The sequence below is a fragment of the Neoarius graeffei genome, chromosome 22 (assembly GCF_027579695.1).
Source record: "Neoarius graeffei isolate fNeoGra1 chromosome 22, fNeoGra1.pri, whole genome shotgun sequence".
Taxonomy (NCBI): Eukaryota; Metazoa; Chordata; class Actinopteri; order Siluriformes; family Ariidae; genus Neoarius; species Neoarius graeffei.
Window position 1 is genome coordinate 15,980,326 of NC_083590.1, and position 22,119 is coordinate 16,002,444.

General features: G+C 42.9%; 1 protein-coding gene across 1 annotated transcript in view; it reads left to right on the forward strand.

Annotated features, from left to right (window-relative positions):
• The window catches only part of LOC132870289 (NACHT, LRR and PYD domains-containing protein 12-like), an 81,141-nt gene that overhangs the window by 39,703 nt on the left and 19,319 nt on the right, over positions 1 to 22,119 (forward strand). Inside the window, exons 11-15 of the mRNA XM_060903923.1 lie at positions 9,292 to 9,486; positions 11,916 to 12,089; positions 15,512 to 15,706; positions 16,317 to 16,486; positions 17,344 to 17,512. Of these exons, the coding sequence (XP_060759906.1) occupies positions 9,292 to 9,486; positions 11,916 to 12,089; positions 15,512 to 15,706; positions 16,317 to 16,486; positions 17,344 to 17,512 (903 nt within the window). The remainder of the gene's footprint in view (positions 1 to 9,291; positions 9,487 to 11,915; positions 12,090 to 15,511; positions 15,707 to 16,316; positions 16,487 to 17,343; positions 17,513 to 22,119) is intronic.

Genomic DNA, 22,119 nt, shown 5'->3' on the forward strand with positions numbered 1-22,119 from the left:
AGCAGGGGGAGGAGGCACGCCGCGCACTGTTCCACCGGCCACCCCGAGGTCTCTGCTACCTGCTCAAAGAGCGTGAGGAATGCCTCGGGGTCGTCCTGTGCGCCCATCTTCGTGAGGGTGAGGGGGGAAGGGCCCACGGTGGTGGAGATGGTGGACCCCGCCGACGCGAGGAGGTGCCGGAACGCCCGACAATCTTCCTGTTGTGCCAGCACCAGGGCCTCGTACCATTGTTCTTGCTCCTTTCGGAGGGCGAGCAGCGCCTGGTGCTGGCTCTGTTGGGCCGTGGTGAGGGCGTGGATCAGGTCGGCGAAGGTGGAGGACTCCATGGGGCTGTTCTCTTCTGTGCTCGGTTCTGGGTTTCAGCACCACTGTGACAGTTTGTGTAGGTGGGTGGAGCACAGAAGGACGGCAGGACAGAACTGAGTTCACAAAACTGGCTTTTATTCAGCTTTTCAGCCTACACGCGCACTCTCACACACACCCAGACACACGCACACACATCAGTCATCTGGTTGGGGAGAGAGCTCCCGCTGCTCTCGCTCTCTCTCCTTAAATAGGGCGCGGTCACTGGGAAGACACACAAACACATTTAATTAACAACAGGTGTAGTGATTCTGCCACTTACCTTCCCTGACTCCGCCCTCCTGTCACAGACCGATGCTTGACCACGCCCCCGCTGCCACAGTGTGTGTGTGTGCAGACTGCATGTGAGTGAGTGTGTCAAGTTATCTACAGCAGAGCAGAACACGTTATCGCAATGGTATGCAATAATAAGCAAAATGTTCAGACACATTTCTGATCAATAATAAGCAGAATGATCTTATGATATGATAGCACAGGGCAATATGTTCTTATAATAGCAATGGAATTTTCCACAATAAGCAGAATATTGTTTCCAGCTGGTATTAACACAAAATAATATTTTGCACGTCAGTAACAAAAGGTTACAAATAAGTTAATACCTTCTTGGTTAAACTGAGATCAAGAATAAATCCTTACAATTCCCCTCTTTGATACTAGATTACAACTAGTATCACACCCCAGTATTCTGATCATATATGTGATTACATCGAGAATTAGGAATTTGTCCCAAATGCACGCTACTTCCTTCAGAGTAATTTGTTCTAAAACAGTGAGGGAAAATGAAATTAGAGGGCATATCGACCTGCAGAGTAGTGAGAACAGAGTCCTGTAAGACAATGGCAGGGGCTTCCGTGCTAGATACTGAAGAGATCTGGTTTAACCTTGCTGCCACAGAGGGGTGCGGAGAGTAATTACAGAAGGGGCCCCAAACGGTAAAAATTGGATTGTGATTCTCCGAGAATGCATAATACAGAGCTTCAGAGCATAGAGGCAAAGGTGGACGTGTAATAATAGTAGAAGGCGGCATCAGATGACAGACATAACAACTTCCATTCGTGTGTGCTCGTGCAGTCCAGTTAGCGAATTGCCAAAAGATGTTGTCTAGAGGGCCAGCTCGAGCAAGTAACCCTGCTCCGAGCAGCAGTAGAGTGGCCACAAAGCTCGTGATGAGGATTTTCATGGTTGTAGTGAGGGTGATTGGTCCCAGACGGGGCGCGAGATCTCTTCCCCTCTTTGTTCATGGCTTCTTGTAGGAAGTGATCTGAAGATCCTCAACTCCTGCAGGATCCCTGTACAGAGTTTAGAGAGGAGAGAAACTAGAGAGGGACACAGAGAAAACGTTAATAGCAAACTTGTCATTGTAACACAGCTTTGTTATGGGGCCTTCTTCAATCACGTGGCATGGATCCACTGTGGAAAAAGGTCAGTTAAAACAGCAGTACGAGTAATTTCTGCAGGCCCACTATATCTAGGTTCTCCCAATTGTCCAAATCGTTTAAAAAGTCCCACCAGCACCTTATCTCCCACATGAAAGGGGTGTGTGGGTGCTGCTGGTGGAGACGATATTGTACTATTGACCTTGGTACAAATTTTATGCAACTTATCTATAAGGGCTGCAGAATACTTCTCAAATCAGAGGTACCCAGAGCCAGAGTTCCCTTCTTCCAGGGGAGAGGGAAAGGTCTTCCAAAAATAATTTCATAGGGGGAGTATCCCCCTAGGCTAGGTCTTGGTGTCATACGAATTTCAGCCAGAGTGGCTGGCAATAAGTCTACCCAATTTTTTGAACCTGTGGCCTGCATGGCCTTAGTTAGTTTGTCTTTCAATGTTCGATTAGTACGTTCTACGATACCAGAGGATTGAGGGTGGTACGGAATGTGAAAATGCCAGTTTAGTGAGAGATACTTGCAAAGGTTTTGTGTGACTTTTGAGGTAAAAGGGGTACCCTTGTCTGAGTCTATGGCGTCTGGAACCCCATAACGAGGTATTATTTCTTTTTGCCAGAATACGAGTAACTACCTTCCTGTTCTCTCGAGAACAGGGAAAGGCTTCTACCCATTTAGAGAATTTGTCCACAATCACCAGGAGATATTTAAACGGCCCACAGGGAGGCATATGTGTGAAGTCGATTTGCCATTCTAAGAACGGAGACGTAGGTATGGGTAAACACTCGTGTTCCACGCCTGCTTTAGAGGGATTATTTTGTGCGCAGATGAGGCATCTCTCGAGAATTGAGTCCACCGAACTGTTTAAATTGGCTATACAAAAAAGTTTGTTCATGTCCCCCTTCACCCCCCTTTGTGCGCGATGTGTCACATCGTGAAATTCGCACACGAGGAAGGGAAGGCAATGAGATGGAAGACAAAGGCGGCCATCCTGACTGTACCATAGGCCATCAGGGGCAACGTAAGCGCCTTGTAACTGCCAAAAGGCAGAGTCATTTGGAGAGGCTGAAGCCTGTAAAGAAAAAAGATCTAAGTCAGGAATCAGCATGCTGGCGAGGCAAGAGGTATTGCATGGTGAAGGATCTTGGCCAGGAGACATGACACCAGAGGCAGCAGCAAGTTTTGCAATGCAATCGGCAAGAGAATTACCCATGATTTCAGGTGTGTTTCCCGAGGCATGCGCCTTAGTTTTAACTATGGTGAGTGACTTAGGGAAATGACAAGAATCAATGAGATTTTGTACTAAGGTAGAGTGAGAAATGGGCTTCCCATCTGCGGCGTGGAAGCCTCGAGACTGCCAAATCTTCCCAAAATCATGAGCCACACCAAAGGCATAACGAGAGTCTGTGTAGATTGTGATATCCTTGCCCTGAAACAAAATACAGGCATGCGTGAGAGCATATAACTCAGCTGCCTGAGCCGAGGAGAAAGGAAGAGCGTATGCCTCATACACAATATCAGGCAGTGAACACACAGAGTAACCACAGAGGAAAACACCGTCTGAGGGTTTAGAACAAGAACCATCAACAAAAAGTACTTCCCCCATCCCTAGAGGGCTGGAGGAGAGATCGGACCTGATACTAGTAGTATGTACGATTTCAGACAGACAATCATGATCAATGTCATCCAAAGTGTCATCCTGAGAATTAAGGAGGCGTGCAAGAGCGTGACCTACAGTATCGAAAGAGGATGTGGCACGAATTTCGAGATTTGTTAGTAGAACAGAGAATGGTTTCGTCATTAATCTTACGTAAATCCTGCGTAAAACGCCAGGTACCATCGGGTTTAGGTACTGGATTGACAGGTGTATTGTACGAGCTGGTACACGGTCTCACCACGCCTTGCTTGAGAAGAGACTGTAGGATGCCATCAATTCCCTGAGCCTTAGCTTCAGAGATGCCCCTTTTCCACCAAAGCAGTTCCAGGGCTGGTTCGGGGCCAGTGCTTAGTTTGGAACCGGGTTTTCTGTTTCCACTGACAAAGAACTGGCTCTGGGGCCAGAAAAACCGGTTCCAGGCTAGCACCAACTCTCTGCTGGGCCAGAGGAAAGAACCGCTTACGTCAGCGGGGGGGCAGAGTTGTTAAGACCAACAACAATAACAAGACCACGAAAGATCGCCATTTTTAAGCGATGAGAAGCAGCAGCTGTACAAATGCGAAGTCATCCATTATTATTATTGTTGTTGCTGCTGTTGCTGCTTCTTCCGTGTTGTTTTTGCTTCGATATTCGCGCCAAGGTTTATGCAAACATAGCGACGTAACTGACATATACAGCAACGTAACTGACGTATACAGCGACGTAATGACATGGCTTCCCTTAGCACCGCGAGCTATGGAAAAGCAAACTGGTTCTCAGATGGCTTGCAAGTTGAACGAGTTGTGAACCAGCACCAGCACTGGCCCCGAACCAGCCCTGGAACTGATTTGGTGGAAAAGGGGTAAGAGAGGGTACTGTTTAACATAAACAGGATACACATGTTTAAGCTTAGCCTCATAAGGCACACAGTGAACCAGGCCTACCTCGTCCTTGTGTTCCGCCCAGAGGGAGGAGGGGAGGGCACTCAAAGGATCTGTAGGAGAGAATACAACAGAGTTCACAGCAGCAGTACAAACAGCGGAGATATTTGGGACAGTCATACATGAAGAGAGCTGAGCCAAGGCAGGAGGCAGAGAGTCAGGGGTGCAAATAGTCATTCTGGACCCCTGAAATGAAAAGGATAAATGTAACAGACTCATTAGATCATGCCCCAGTAGATTAAAGGGACACTGTGGCATAAACACAAAAGAATGATGAGTAAACAATAGAAAATAAAATTACATAAAATAAAGGGGGAAGAAGAGCGATATCTGTGGCTGCCCATTGCAGATATCTATGTGTCCTTGTTGAAGCATCCCTGCTGTGCTTGCATGGATGGTTGTTTTGTTTGCATTGTTGATATCTGTAACTGGGTCAGTCTGTGAGCACTTATCAGCAGTTCTGCTCAATGTTGACTGAGAAAAGAATGCATGCTGGAGAGAGAGGCTGTAGTGATCATATTGCTACAGAACAATTATTCAAAATATTATAATATTTATAATAGGATGACAACTATTCAAAAATGTCGAAGTAAAGAGCGGGCTGGCTTGCTGCTGATCTAATTGCATGTTTCCCAGAGAAGTCCATGTCTCGCTAAAACGCATCATAAACTTTGAAGTGAGTTCAGCCCTCTCCTGTTTACAATTAGTAACCTGTGAAAGATCGCGGTTAGCCTGCTGTCGTGAGAGCAAATAACGCGTCACTTGTTCCTTTAATTCCCTCATGGCTTTACTGGTATCCTTCCAGTAGAACTTAAACTCATTCTTTGTGGTGGTTTTACCTTCATCTACTTCTATCTTAGTTTTAACCACTTCGTATTCGTCATTTATAGGCTCTAGACATGGCACTGCAGCTATTAATGCAGTTTCATCATAACTGTCGCCTAGGACGGCATGAAGGATAAAATGGTAATCTGCTCCTACCAGCTGGCAGTGTTGTGACATTTTTACGAGCATGTCTATGAAGTTGAGTGGTTTGTTTAACGGAGGCAACATCACATCACATCACATTATCTCTAGCCGCTTTATCCTTCTACAGGGTCGCAGGCAAGCTGGAGCCTATCCCAGCTGACTACGGGCGAAAGGCGGGGTACACCCTGGACAAGTCGCCAGGTCATCACAGGGCTGACACATAGACACAGACAACCATTCACACTCACATTCACACCTACGGTCAATTTAGAGTCACCAGTTAACCTAACCTGCATGTCTTTGGACTGTGGGGGAAAGCGGAGCACCCGGAGGAAACCCACGCGGACACGGGGAGAACATGCAAACTCCGCACAGAAAGGCCCTCGCCGGCCCCGGGGCTCGAACCCAGGACCTTCTTGCTGTGAGGCGACAGCGCTAACCACTACACCACCGTGCCGCCCGGAGGCAACATTTTAATAATATCTTTTAGGTCTGATGCAGAAGGCAGAGTGATTTTCAGCCCTCTGCCCTTCTGAACCCATACACAAGTGGCATTCATGGGGGGAGGCGGCAGTGGAAGGGAACCTCTATCTGGTCCCACATCATTGTCATCCTCATCAGAGTCATTGTCTGTATTAGAGTCATCAGTCTCATTTTTTAGTAACAGCGTATTTGAGCTTACAGAGGGTTTTTTACCTGCTTTGGGTTTCTTAGGTTTAGCACCTGTCTCAAGAGATGCAGGCGCGCTGAGAGCGCTATCAGCAGGGCATGAAAGGTTACTGATTTTCTTTGTTCCTTAGTTTCTTAAATTCCGTGAAAATTGTCCCATATTGGTTTCATTCTGACCCATTCTAAATAGCCTTTAGTCATATAATCATAATCCCATTCTGGGTCGCCCAATCCCTCGTATATTTGTCTATGTGCCAAGGCGAGATACTCTGATTTAAAAGTTCCTGCACGAGGATAAGTCAAAAACTGAGGCTGGGATTCAGTCCAGCCGGCCAAATTGTCTAACCACAGACTGGTGTAGAATGCTAAACCACAGCGATTCATCCAATCCCGTGGGGTTTCCTCGGGGTCCGGTCTGGGTGCCTTAACACAATTTCCCCCCATGGTGACATGAAAGGACCGTCTCGAGCACTAATTATTCTGTGGTAACTCACACGGACGCGCGCACACTAATTATTCTGTGGTAACTCACACGGACCCGTGGCAACTCTCACAGGGATTAATTATTCCGTGGTAACTCACACGGACCTATGGCAACTCTCACGGGGATAAATGGATTTCGGATACTACCAACCAGGTGGAAGTCCCTTAAAATAAAAGAGACTTCTTACCTGATCAGGAGTATCCCGGACAAGCCCCCAAAACTGTTAGGTCAGAGATTCACCGTCTCTTCCTCTTGCCCCAACCGGAGCGATCACCATCTCACAGATCGGTCCCCTCATGTCACCTAGAGCTCTGGGGTGAATCGCGAAGAAAGACAGGAACCCCATAGTTTCACAGTCTTTATTCACAAGTCCCCGAAAAGACAAAGACTACAGGAGAATTTATGTGTGTGTGGGTGGGTGGTGTGTGTGTGTGTGTGTGTGTGTGTGTGTGTGTGTGCAGACTGCATGTGAGTGAGTGTGTCAAGTTACCGTATCTACAGCAGAGCAGAACATGCTATCGCAATGGTATGCAATAATAAGCAAAATGTTCAGACACATTTCTGATCAATAATAAGCAGAATGTTCTTATGATATGATATGATATGATATGATATGATATGATATGATATGATATGATATGATATGATAGCACAGGACAATATGTTCTTATGATAGCAATGGAATTTTCCACAATAAGCAGAATACTGTTTCCAGCTGGTATTAACACAAAATAATATTTTGCACATGTCAGTAACAAAAGGTTACAAATAAGTTAATACCTTCTTGGTTAAACTGAGATCAAGAATAAATCCTTATATCAGGATAGCTCCTCTTAGTTGCTTTCACCCCCATTGTCAGTGTGTTTCTGGTCTGATTATACAGAACTCTGTCTCCACTTTTGTAGGCCTCTTCTTTGTTCTGATGAAGTTGCCTGAGTTTTGCAGTGAACCAGGGTTTATTGTTGTATATGTGGAAGGTTTTGGTGGGCACACACACATCCTCACAAAAACTAATGTAAGCTGTCACAGTATCAGTCAGTTCATGCAGGTCTGAGGCTGAAGCCTCAAAAACACTCCAATCAGTGCAGTCAAAGCAGGCTTGTAGTTCCACTTTGGCCTCATCGGACCATCTCCTCACCTTCTTAACTACAGGCTAAGCAGCTTTCAGCTTCTGCCTGTAGGACAGGATAACATGAACCATACAGTGATCAGATAGTCCCAAGGCTGCACGGGGGATAGAGTGGTATGAGTCCTTTAAAACAGTGTAACAATGGTCCAGTGTGTTAGTGTCCCTGGTGGGACACTGAATGTGCTGTTTATATTTTGGCAGTTCGTGGCTGAGGTTTGCTCTGTTAAAGTCCCCCAAAACAATGAGCAAAGAGTCCGGGTGTTTTTTCTCCACATCGTATATCTGGTCAGCCAGGTGTTGTAACGCCTCATTAATACACGCCTGATGGGGGATGTAAACTCCAACCAGAATAAACGAGGAAAACTCTCGCAGAGCATAAAACGGTTTGCAGTTTATGAATAATGACTCCAGATGAGGACTGCACAATTTGTTTAGAACTGTGACATCAGTACACCAACCTTCGTTAATGTAAAAGCAGATTCCGACTCCCCTCGTTTTCCCCATGAACTCCGTTTCGCGGTCCACTCGGTGCAGATGAAATCCAGGCAGGTGGAGAGAAGAGTCTGGGATGTGGTCACCGAGCCAGGTTTCGGTGAAGCACAAGGCAGCAGATCTGTTAAAATCTGTGTTGATTGTGTTGAGGAACAGCAGTTTGTCCATCTTATTGGCCAGAGAGCGGACGTTAGCCAGGTGAATAGACGGGAGTGCAGTGTGAAAACCCCGCTGCCTCAGTCTGATTAGTGCGCCGGCTTGCTTCCCCCGGTGCCTCCGGTGTCCTTGGCGTAATCCATAGAGAGCTGCTTCTCCTCCACCAAGTAACTCTGGAAAACTTTCCAGATCAATGAAAGCCGATGAAAAAACTTTACTGGTGGTTATTCCAATGTTTATAAGTTCTTCTCTGGAGTATGTGACCAGAGAAGCAGCGCAAGAAACACAACAAATACACAAAAACATAGAAAGTACGAGAGAGCGAAGTACCGAGGCAACCGTCCGCGGCGCCATCAGAAAAGCCCTCATCAGCCGCTGGGCTCGAGCGAGGGCCTTTCTGATGCAAGCAGCAGTTAATCGTTGTATACAGTGTTATTTTTCAATTAAAGTTTTCTGTAAAAGTAAAACTTGCGGGTGACACGGTGGTGTAGTGGTTAGCACTGTCACCTCACAGCAAGAAGGTTCTGGGTTCGAGCCCAGTGGCTGACAAGGGCCTTTTTGTGTGGAGTTTTCATGTTCTCCCGGTGTCTGTGTGGGTTTCCTCCGGGTGCTCCAGTTTCCCCCCACAGTCCAAAGACATGCAGGTTCGGCTAATTGGTGGCTCTAAATTGACCGTAGGTGTGAATGGGAGTGTGAATGGTTTGTCTCTGTGTGTCAGCCCTGTGATGACCTGGTGACTTGTCCAGGGTGAACCCTGCCTCTCACCCATAGTCAGCTGGGACAGGCTCCAGCTTGCATGTGACCCTGTACAGGATAAGCGGCTACAGATAATGGATGGATGTAAAACATATATGTACTCGTATCCCATGTGTCAGTGATGACGTGTCCAGCAGAAAACTTAAATCCGAACAGCTCTAACTGTGAATTACTGTTCCAGCATTTCAGAGTCTTGTCGACTCAGAGTTTGTACTTTTGTCATTTATGAAAATGAAATGGTGCAGTGAAAGATTTGAAGACCTGTTTGATCATTTGTGTGAGTTTATTATGTATTATTTTATTTCCTTCAGGATCAGTTGTGAGACAATTAAAGGGAGAAGTGCTGAAGCTCTGGTCTCAGTGCTCAACTCAGAAACCTCCAGTTTGAGGGAACTGCATCTGACTGTGAACACACTGGATCTGACTGGGAATAAACTAGAAGACTCAGGAGTGAAGCGTCTCTGTGCTGTACTGGAGAATCCTCACTGTAAACTGGAGACACTGGGGTAAGATCATCTCTCTGAGAGTCACAATAACTCACTAAAGTAGCAGTTAATAGTTGGATACAGTGTTGTTTATCAGTTAAAATTTTCTGTCAAAGTACAACCCCGATTCCAAAAAAGTTGGGACAAAGTACAAATTGTAAATAAAAATGGAATGCAATAATTTACAAATCTCAAAAACTGATATTGTATTCACAAAAGAACATAGACAACATATCAAATGTTGAAAGTGAGACATTTTGAAATTTCATGCCAAATATTGGCTCATTTGAAATTTCATGACAGCAACACATCTCAAAAAAGTTGGGACATGGGCAATAAGAGGCTGGAAAAGTTAAAGGTACCAAAAAGGACCAGCTGGTGGACCAAATTGCAACTCATTAGGTCAATTGGCAATAGGTCATTAACATGACTGGGTATAAAAAGAGCATCTTTGAGTGGCAGCGGCTCTCAGAAGTAAAGATGGGAAGAGGATCACCAATCCCCCTAATTCTGCGCCGACAAATAGTGGAGCAATATCAGAAAGGAGTTCGACAGTGTAAAATTGCAAAGAGTTTGAACATATCATCATCTATAGTGCATAATATCAAATGATTCAGAGAATCTGGAAGAATCTCTGTGTGTAAGGGTCAAGGCCTGAAAACCATACTGGGTGCCTGTGATCTTCGGGCCCTTAGACGGCACTGCATCACATACAGGCATGCTTCTGTATTGGAAATCACAAAATGGGCTCAGGAATATTTCCAGAGAACATTATCTGTGAACACAATTCACCGTGCCATCCGCCGTTGCCAGCTAAAACTCTATAGTTCAAAGAAGAAGCCGTATCTAAACATGATCCAGAAGTGCAGACGTCTTCTCTGGGCCAAGGCTCATTTAAAATGGACTGTGGCAAAGTGGAAAACTGTTCTGTGGTCAGACGAATCAAAATTTGAAGTTCTTTATGGAAATCAGGGACGTCATGCCATTCGGACTAAAGAGGAGAAGGACGACCCAAGTTGTTGTCAGCGCTCAGTTCAGAAGCCTGCATCTCTGATGGTATAGGGTTGCATTAGTTCATGTGGCATGGGCAGCTTACACATCTGGAAAGACACCATCAATGCTGAAAGGTATATCCAGGTTCTAGAGCAACATATGCTCCCATCCAGACGATGTCTTTTTCAGGGAAGACCTTGCATTTTCCAACATGACAATGCCAAACCACATACTACATCAATTAAAGCATCATGGCTGTGTAGAAGAAGAGTCCGGGTACTGAACTGGCCAGCCTGCAGTCCAGATCCTTCACCCATAGAAAACATTTGGCGTATCATAAAACGGAAGATACGACAAAAAAGACCTAAGACAGTTGAGCAACTAGAATCCTACATTAGACAAGAATGGGTTAACATTCCTATCCCTAAACTTGAGCAACTTGTCTCCTCAATCCCCAGACGTTTACAGACTGTTGTAAAGAGAAAAGGGGATGTCTCACAGTGGTAAACATGGCCTTTTCCCAACTTTTTTGAGATGTGTTGTTGCCATGAAATTTAAAATCACCTAATTTTTCTCTTTAAATGATATATTTTCTCACTTTAAACTTTTGATATGTCATCTATGTTCTATTCTAAATAAAATATGGAATTTTGAAACTTCCACATCATTGCATTCCGTTTTTATTTACAATTTGTACTTTGTCCCAACGTTTTTGGAATCAGGGTTGTAAAACATGCAGGCAGTGAGGTGGTGTAGTGGTTAGCACTGTCGCCTCACAGTAAGAAGGTTTTGGGTTTGAGCCTAGCATCTGGCGAGGGCCTTTCTGTGTGGAGTTTGCATATTCTCCCCTTGGCTGTGTGGGTTTCCTCCGGGTGCTCCGGTTTCGCCCACAGTCCAAAGACATGCAGGTTCGGATAATTGGTGTCTCTAAATTGACCATAGGTGTGAATGTGAGTGTGAATAGTTGTTTGTCTCTCTGTGTCAGCCCTGCGATGACCTGATGGCTTGTCCAGGGTGAACCCCGCCTCTCACCCATAGTCAGCTGGGATAGGCTCCAGCTTGCGTGTGAACCTGTACAGGATTAGTGGCTGCAGATAATGGATGGATGTAAAACATGCAGAACAAATATATTAGTCATGAAGTGATCATTTCTACTCAGAATCACTTTTACTTAAAAAATAATTAATGTATTTACAGTTAAATATGTGATCATTAAAAATCCTGTCAAGCAGAGATAAATTCTACAAAACCTGACTCTTCACTTCAACCTGCTGAATCATTTGCACCTTGAGTAAAGTTAATGTCAGTAACAGTGGTAATGTTTGAGTCATTATTAATAATAGCTTGTGATTGGTGAAGAGAATAGAGACAGTCCAACATGAGACATCATCTTCACAACCACTATTACACCAAGATGAAAATCTGTTGATGAAGTGTGTGTCATTGTGTCTCTGCAGGTTGCGTGGTTGTGGTGTCTCAGATGAAGGCTGTGCTGCTCTGAGTTCAGCTCTGAGATCAAACCCCTCACACCTGAGATACCTGGATCTGTCTAATAATAATCTGGGAGACTCAGGAGTGAAGCGGCTCTGTGCTGTACTGGAGAATCCTCACTGTAAACTGGTGACACTGGGGTAAGATCATCTCTCTGAGAGTCACATGACCTGCTCCTCAGTAAGACACATTCTCTAATAGTGAGACTGAAGCAGAGGTTTTAGGTTCATCATCAATGTCCTGAGGAGGAAGATTGTTTCTTGTCACTGCACACTGATGATTTGTCAGAGTCTTTGGGTCAGATGGACGTATGTGAGAAGCTGCAGCACAAAACGGGACTTGATCCGACTGCAGTGTGTCTGAAATCACTGTGAAATTTACTACAACACTGTAACTAATCAAACAAACTGCACCTGAGACACAAACTAACTGCAGTTTTCAAAAAATGGAATTTTTAAACTCCATTATTTGAATAAAATGATTCCTTGAAAGAAAGGAAAAGCAAAACTATAAATTGTGTGTCGTCTGCAGAGCTTTGTGTGACTGTGACAGATGGCTCTCTATGTAGACATCAGTGCTGTGATATGATAAAGAGCAATACCACTGGCATCACAGCATGAAATACATGAAATTTCACCTTTGGTTTTCTTTTTACCTTTAGCCTGAAGGTTTATTCATTATTCCATCTCTAATAGAAAAATCTTATTTGTGACGGAGGCCATGAAATGAACAATAAGAACAATAAATCTTGCGACGCAGATTGTTCACTCGCTGTTGACATAAAATATAACATTATGGTGTCTCAACTTCCTTGTGTTTTTTGGCATTCACTGATGATTTCTGGTGGTTTTATTGTGACAGAGTCTCCGGTTGGAATCGCATACCTTCTTTCATAACAGCTGTCTTTGAAATGTGCTGAGCAGAGCACAGTGTATTTGCTCAGAGGTTCGTGAAAGTCCAGGTGATACCGCTGCACAAATTTGACCCAGTTTCTTCTCGGAGCCGGATCGGATGGGATCTGATGTGTCCTTATACCCGGGGTAAAGATTGTGTTCATAAAACTAACATTATTTGGTGCTTCAGTGACACAATATCAACCCCCTGTTTGTTTGGGTTTACTGTCTGCCATAGTGGGATGTGATAAGTGATGGTAAGTTTGCAACCAATGTGACGTCACGGCGGTGTTGTATGATGTGTTTTGGCTTTGAGTTCTCAACTGACAATTTTTTAGGAAACCCACTAAACTTCTTTGCCTCATAAAAACGTCAGTTTTCCTTCCTGTCAGTTCAAACTTGGCAACTGTGTGTTTCAACAGTATGTTAATTGAATATGTCAAAAAAATTTCCTTCATGTGCAGTTTGTCTTCAAAAGTACTTTTTAATGATTTAATGTTTGTTTCCTTTTCAATATTAAGGTGGTGTTGGATTGTTGCCACGATGCATTTACAGAATCTAATGACTTGGAAACAACCAACTGAATGCAGTGACTCGCTTGTAGAACCTGTAGAATTAAAAGCATGTAGAATATGATACAAAGCCTGTAGAAATGCCGATAGAAACACAGTTGAATCGACAAAAGGAGAGCGTTGTTGTTTTTGTGTTTTAACACCCTACCCTGCCAACTAATGTTTACATCCCTCACCATGCTTTCTCAGGTTGGATGGGAAATTTGTGTAACAGTGATGATGTTTGTGCGGTAAACAGACTAAACATTTCAAACAATACAAATCGTTCTTCATTTCAAAAATCTCAAACATGGACTTCAGATCTGGCCCTGGGTGCTCTGGTGAGGAACCATCATTTTTATCTGCTGTAGTCATCATTACCATCATCACCACCACCAAGTTCAAACTGAACTGTTCAAAAAATGCAGCGAACACTTTGAACTTGAGTGTGGGAAAAGTTTACGGTGATTGTTTTTCTCCTGTCACGAACACCGCGTATGGCCTCGCATTTTAGAAAAGAAATAAAAATTCATCTGTTGATTTTATAGATATGTTTCAGAGTAACAAGTAACAGGAACCTTCAGAGAAATGTCCTGGAGTCAAGAGTCCAATATTTGTCCTTCAAATGTAGGTGGAGTAAAAGTCATAATTTTCCAAAAAATTAACACTCGAGTAAAGTATAGATACGAAAAATGTCCTTAAGTTCAAAACTCAAGTAAATGTACTTCATTCCTGTCCACCCCTGTTTTGGGATGTTTTGAGTTTCAGGTGATCCAGAGTGTGTTAATACAAATAGATCAGGAGATAAATTAGGGGATAACAGTTGCATGTAGAATTTAATAATACTGAAGGGCAGCGATTAAACATGTGGAAACCAGTTGATGTCATTGAAGGAGAAAAATGTTTACGTGTCGAATGATGTCATTTTGTCCCAAGAAGTATCGAAGCTGTGAGCGGAAGATGGAAGCGACAGCCAACTAACTAGACTTACAAACAACACATTTCCAAAAATCAATGCAAATAATCAAACACAGCTTTTACTTGTAGTTTATTTACATTATTTACAAATCACACATCTATTACAGGTTCCAGTGTCCAATAAACATGGAGGTTTTTTTTTCCCTCGGTGTAAAACCTTCACTGTGTTTTTAGTTTGAAAATATTTTTCTTCACATTTCTCCACATTAAATTTGTGTAACAGATGAAAGGTAATGACGCAGACACTGGGCCGATAGAACCGTGTGGAGTTTGCAGTAATACAGAATTATAATTAAAATCTTTACTGTTATTATGACCTGATAAAAGCTTTTATTCAAGTGGAAAAACAGACTTTCACAGAGAACTCATTAGAAACACCATTCTTATTTACTTTTATTACATCATAAAAATTTATTACATGCTAATTATTCTTTTGGTTTAATATCCTGAAATCATTTATAAATGTTAACTTTTTTTCCGTTGACCTTCACAGCTTTTGTTCTTTAATCTGCTGTAGCTCTGTGATTTATTGATTTCAGGTCAGACAGGGAGAGACAACACACAGAGTGTAAGGGAAAGAACATGTCCAGTCTGTAAATCACTGGCACCAGGAACAAATAAGGAGCACCTGGCAACACACACACACACACACACACACACACACACACACACACACACACACACCATTAGCTAACGAGCTCATCATGAGTATCTCCATAAAACTCCTTCAGCACTGGGCTGTGATCATTTCAGTCGCTCACTAATTAGAGAACAAAATAAAAGGTCTGATCTGTTCAGATAAATATGACTCTGCCTTGAACTCTGCCTGCTTCATCTAAACCTGACTTTTGAAACTCTTTTCCTTTCTCCTCTTATAAATATTTTAGATCAGACTCTTATTTCCCGATTTGGTGATCAGATTTGATGTTGCGTGTTTATCCCATGTGTCAGTGATGATGTGTGCAGCAGAAAACTCAAATCCGAACAGCTCGAAGTGTGAATTACTGTTACAGCATTTCAGTGTGTTGTTGACTCGGAGTTTGTACTTTTGTCATTTATGAAAATAAAATGGTGCAGTGAAAGATTTGAGGACCTGTTTGATCAGTTGTGTGAGTTTATTATGTATTTTATTTCCTTCAGGATCAGTTGTGAGACAATGAAATGGAGAAGCGCTGAAGCTCTGGTCTCAGTGCTCAACTCAGAAACCTCCTGTCTGAGAGAACTGCATCTGACTGTGAAGACACTGGATCTGTCTGGGAATAAACTAGAAGACTCAGGAGTGAAGCGTCTCTGTGCTGTACTGGAGAATCCTCACTGTAAAGTGGAGACACTGAGGTAAGATCATCTCTCTGAGAGTCACAATAACTCACAAAAGTAGCAGTTAATAGTTGTATACAGTGTTCTCAATTAAAATTTTCTGTAAAAGTAAAACATGCAGAACAAATAGAGTGGTGCTTGAAAGTTTGTGAACCCTTGAGAATTTTCTATATTTCTGCATAAATATGACCTAAAACATCAGATTTTCACACAAGCCCTAAAAGTAGATAAAGAGAACCCAGTTAAACAAATGAGACAAAAATATTATACTTGGTCATTTATTTATTGAGGAAAATGATCCAATATTACAAATATCTGTGAAAGGCAAAAGTATGTGAATCTCTAGGACTTGTAGTTAATTTGAAGGTGAGATTAGAGTCAGGTATTTTCAATCAATGAGATGACAGTAAGGTGTGAGTGGGCACCCTGTTTTATTTAAAGAACAGCGATCTATCAAAGTCTGATTTTCACAACACATGTTTGTGGAAGTGTATCATGGCAGGAACAAGGGAAATTTCTGAGGACCTCAGAAAAAGCATTGTTGATGCTCATCAGGCTGGAAAAGCTCCAAAACCATCTCTAAAGAGATGAAAATCTGTTGATGAAGTGTGTCATTGTGTTTCTGCAGGTTGTGTGATTGTGGTGTCTCAGATGAAGGCTGTGCTGCTCTGAGTTCAGCTCTGAGATCAAACCCCTCACACCTGAGAGACCTGGATCTGACTAATAATAATCTGGGAGACTCAGGAGTGAAGCGTCTCTGTGCTGTACTGGAGAATCCTCACTGTAAACTGGAGACACTGAGGTAAGATCATCTCTCTGAGAGTCACAATAACTCACTAAAGCAGCAGTTAGGGTAATAGTTGTCTACAGTGTTATCAATTAAAAATCTCATCTCATTATCTCTAGCCGCTTTATCCTTCTACAGGGTCGCAGGCAAGCTGGAGCCTATCCCAGCTGACTACGGGCGAAAGGCGGGGTACACCCTGGACAAGTCGCCAGGTCATCACAGGGCTGACACATAGACACAGACAACCATTCACACTCACATTCACACCTACGGTCAATTTAGAGTCACCAGTTAACCTTACCTGCATGTCTTTGGACTGTGGGGGAAACCGGAGCACCCGGAGGAAACCCACGTGGACACGGGGAGAACATGCAAACTCCACACAGAAAGGCCCTCGCCGGCCCCGGGGCTCGAACCCAGGACCTTCTTGCTGTGAGGCGACAGCGCTAACCACTACACCACCGTGCCACCCCTCAATTAAAAATTTTCTGTAAAATTAAAACAAGCAGAACAAATATATTAGTCATGAAGTGATAATTTCTCCTCAGAATCACTTTTACTTCAAAATGTCTTTACCGTACAATTAAATATGTGATCATTAAAAATCCAGTCAAGCAGAGATAAATTCTACAAAACCGGACTCTTCACTTAAACCTTTAAATTATTGACTTTTTGCTGAATCATTTGCACCTCAAGTAAACTTAATGTCAGTAACAGTGGTAATGTTTGAGTCATTATTAATAATAGCTTGTGATTGGTGAAGAGAATAGAGACAGTCCAACATGAGAGACATCATCTTCACAACCACTATTACACCAAGATGAAACTCTGTTGATGAAGTGTGTGTCATTGTGTCTCTGCAGGTTGTGTGGTTGTGGTGTCTCAGATGAAGGCTGTGCTGCTCTGAGTTCAGCTCTGAGATCAAACCCCTCACACCTGAGACAACTGGATCTGACTAATAATAATCTGGGAGACTCAGGAGTGAAGCGTCTCTGTGCTGGACTGGAGAATCCTCACTGTAAACTGGAGACACTGGGGTAAGATCATCTCTCTGAGAGTCACATGACCTGCTCCTCAGTAAGACACATTCTCTAATAGTGAGACTGATGCAGAGGTTTTAGGTTCATCATCAATGTCCTGAGGAGGAATATTGTTTCTTTTCACTGCACACTGATGATTTGTCACAGAGTCTTTGGGTCAGATGGACGTATGTGAGAAGCTGCAGCACAAAACGGGACTTGCTCCGAATGATCACTGAAATTTACTACAACACTGTAACTAATCACACAAACTGCACCTGAGACACAAACTAACTGCCCTCTGTGTGAGCTGAAGGGTTTAAAAGCAGCAGTGAGATGGTGGAAATGATCTCAGGAATATAGAGTTTGAAAACACACTCACAGAGTGTGCACGTACATGCAGCGAGAGAGATAGATTTGTGGGTAATTCTATGGATCTGTGTTGCCTGGTGGAAGAGAAGATCAGGGAGGATTGGGAATTGAGTGGCAGTCGTTTGTTTTCACCCAATACCAAAACTTGTAGCATCATAGCAACCATCACAAAGACATGTACAAAAAGCCCAGAAACTCCTCCTTACCCGGGCAAAAACGATACAGGATTTATCTTGTAGTGTCCTGATCCCCAGATCTTTAACCCAGACATGTATAAAAAGTTGTTGTCCTCCATGCTCTTCCTGGTTTTAATCTGTGTGTCCGTGTAGAACGATGTCTGCAGCACCAGGTAGTTTGAGACGTCGGGGAACTCAACAGATGGATAATTTTCCACCTTATAATGAATGAATAACTTTATTTAAACACAATATGTTGATCAGCAGAGCTGGTTGGGTCGTGCATGTACAGATACAAATAATTACAAATACAAAAGACAAAAATATACACAATCTTTAAAAAAAAAAGCTTAAAATCTGTTGATTATCTTCACGTTAAGTTAATTAATAGTATGCTTAACTATTGTCTTTGTATTTAGTTACGGCTACAATATGATCAAAATTTATTCTACTAATGTCAAATTTGGGTGGTCAATTTTTCTTTCATAGGAAAATTCCTTCGGAGTGGTTTCTATATCCACTTCTTTTGAGTGGACTTCTTGGTTTTAATAACCTGCTTGTTTGCTGAACACAAACATGGCAATAAGTTCTTGTGCAAATGGATCAGACTCCACTTTTGGATCGTTAACCCCTTCTGACTGAGAATGACCTGCATCCATACAGCTTTAAATACATTACCTACAATCTAAAAATTTGTTTTTATTGCATTTATTTAAATTCCCATCTGTAACAGGGAGTGATGTTGCATCCCATGAATACACTTTACAGTAGATTATTGGATTCTAATAGAATAGATGAGCCAAAATACTTGGGGATCTTTTTTAATGGGCCCTGACTCAGTACAAGTATGAATATGTGGGCCTTAAAGCAGAAAAGGTTGAGAACCCCTGCTCTACAGGGCCCAGATCTTGATGCATTTAATGCTAAGAGGGCAGTCCACCTATGGTGGACAGAGGGAACGGTGCCCACAGTTTGCAGAGGCTGCACAGGAAGCTGATGTAGATGAGGAGGACAGGTTGTTAAATTTCCTCCTAAATGCAACGGCAAACTGAATGATAAGACAGTACTGCAGTACAGACGGGGCGGAGCTAAAGGGGGGGCAGGCAGGGCCATTGCCCCTGGGCCCTGCCCCTGGGCCTTGGGCCCTCCCCCTAGCCGTACAGGGCCCCACCCTTTGACATTCAGGCCGTCCCAATAAATTTATTACATTTATGTGCCTTACGCGATGTCATTGGAAAGTCCTTGAAACCTGCAAGTTTTCATATTATTACAGACTAGTTGACCTATATATCTTTCATTTTTGCTTCACATTCTTATCATGGTTTAAAAAAATAAAGAATAAAAAAAATAAAATAAAAAAAACCCTGTGAAATCCCTAAAGAAACTTAAAATATTATAAATTCTAATGTTTTCAAGCTAAATTAAGCTGTTCCTTTTCTATTTAATTGTTTTTCATTTGAGGAATTTGCAAAAAACTGCAATGCATGATGGGTAGGATCTAAAAGCTGCCTAACGTCCTCATCCATCTGACGACATACAACAAGCCGAATTATTAGCTGCATTGAAGGGAATGGCTTAGATCTCTCCAGATGCCATGGACAGGGTTATGATGGCGCAGTGAACATGAGCGGAATTTATTCTGGTGTTCAAGCGAAAATAGCGGCGCGGGAGCCCCTTGCTTTGTATGTGCACTGTGCGGCTCATTGTCTGAATTTGGTACTCAATGATTCTGTCAAAACTATCCCAGAGATTAGACAGTTTTATGATGTGGTTGAACAACTGTACAACTTTTTTGCCAACAGTGTTAAGCGATGGCCATTACTTGGCGACTTATTGAGCCCAGAGAGCAGGGACATAACCTTGAAACGCCTCTGTCCAACCCTCTGGTCCTCCCGCTACGATGCGCTTGTTGCGTTAAAGTATAGATATGGAGACGTCATTAAAGGTCTCCTTGCATCGTTTTTTCATTAATTGTGCGGTGGTCTCGAGTATGAATGAATGTCCTGTGAGCTGGTTTTGGTGAAAAAAATGCTGTACTCCTGTTTCAGGCTGTTCTAGTTTGCTGGAGGAGTGGGTGGGGAGAGAATGACAGGATTTCAGCTCTTACTCATTAATATTCATGACATGTAAATGTGTTACCTCTGATTGGCTAACAGCACTGTGATGCTACCTCCAGTGGGTCAGAACAAGTGGATGTGGGTGTCTTACTATGGCGAGAGAGAAGGAACAAACCGCAAAGGGAAAAATACCGTGTGCTGACGTCATTGATGTGCGACATGAGGAAATAAGAAAATAAATTCAACAAACATTTGGGTTTTTACTGAACAAACAAACGAATAAAATGAACGAGTGACTTTAAAAAAAAGAATGTGGGTGTCTTTGTAAAAACTGCTTTGATTGGCTATTATGGTCTCGACGTCGATGTTTTGACCAATAACAATGTAGATAACACGAATTTTACATCACATTCAACGAGATTTAAATGAGACTAAAGATGGCAACTTACAAATAATGTGTAAACATCGTTGGAGTTAATAAAGTTTGAACAGCATGAAGGAACATACCCCAACCCCCCGAAATTAATTAAAAAAAAAATTCTCAACGGATTTGGCATAATATAAAAAGTTCGTTTTTTACTCAGAAAAAGCGGAAAACTCTCATCCCTGCCTAGCTTGTGGCCATGTCATGCATGCTAACGTGGAGAATATGAACATGCTATTTTGTAACAAAAACCTTCAAACAAAAAGTTCATGTTTTACTTACAGCTTGTGAGCTGGTGGTTGATCGTACAGATCCAGGTATTAAAAACAACCTCGAAGCAAAACCACTACTGAAGGCACCGAAGTTTGAAAAGTCACTGTGGTTGAAATGATCAGAACACAGTACTAACGTTGCATTATACTTCGCTGGTGGTGTTCCAAAGATAAATTCCAACCATTTCTTCTTCACCCCTTCTATCTTAGGCAAGAAATGCAACGTTGATGTGTTACTGCCACAAATAACATGCACGAACTGGTTCAACCATGTTTTCAACTTGCTGTTAGCTACTGACTAGATGGGCTCTGCTAGCTCTCCTCTCGCTTAAATCCGAACTTCCTTCCCATGGGCAGTCGCAAGCCAAGGTGGGCAAGGCCATGAATACTAATTTACGAAGTGACGTAAGATCGTATGGCTTTTTCAGATCTGCTCGTTTTTCCGACTATTTTCTTTCATAAGCTAATACAGGGAATGGGGATAGAATTACATTTTCACATGCAGCATGCATATGCAACTCGGAGTGAACTATGGTATTTCAAAAAGAGCCAGTATTAAACATTTTTGGTGGAAGGGCACCTTTAAAGCTCTCGACAAGCTCTCACATACAAGTGAGAAAACGAATGAATGAGATGAGGCAGATGCACTTAAAAAGGCCATTACTAAATTTCAGTTAATATTTTTAATCAGCCTTCAGACAAAGATTTTGGAGTGCACTAATGCCATCTGAAAGTTACTGCAGGAGAAGACCATTGATCTCCTCAAAGCATCTGCATTATTGCAGAATGCTGTACGAACTCTACGGGAGTACAGGGAGCAGTTTGATGAGGCAAAGGCTTCCACTCTGGCATTGGCTGTGAAATGGGGCAGTCAAACGCAATTTGTAGCCACCAGGTTGAAAAAAGTGAAGCGCCACTTTGATCACCTTAGCGAAGACAGTCGGCTTTCCGATGCAGAACATTATTTTCAGGTGAATGTGTTTTATGCATGCCTTGATGTAATCATTCAGCAGCTGTCACAAAGGTTTGTCAGTTTAAATCGGACTGGTCATTTGTTTGAGGCTATTCATCCAAATACGCTCCAGCATGCCAAGGGCGAGGAGCTATACGAAGTGGCCCGTCGACTGTGTGATCACTATAGTCAGGATATTGACTCCAGCTTTCCTGGCCAACTAGTGTCATTTAGGGCTTGTTTCAAGGAGCAGACAGCAAGACACACATCTGTACTTAGCCTGGCCAGGTTGCTGGTAGTAGATCATCCAGCAGTAACTTCTACATTCAGTGAGGTGTGCACAGCCTTCTTGCTTTTTCTCACTCTCCCCGT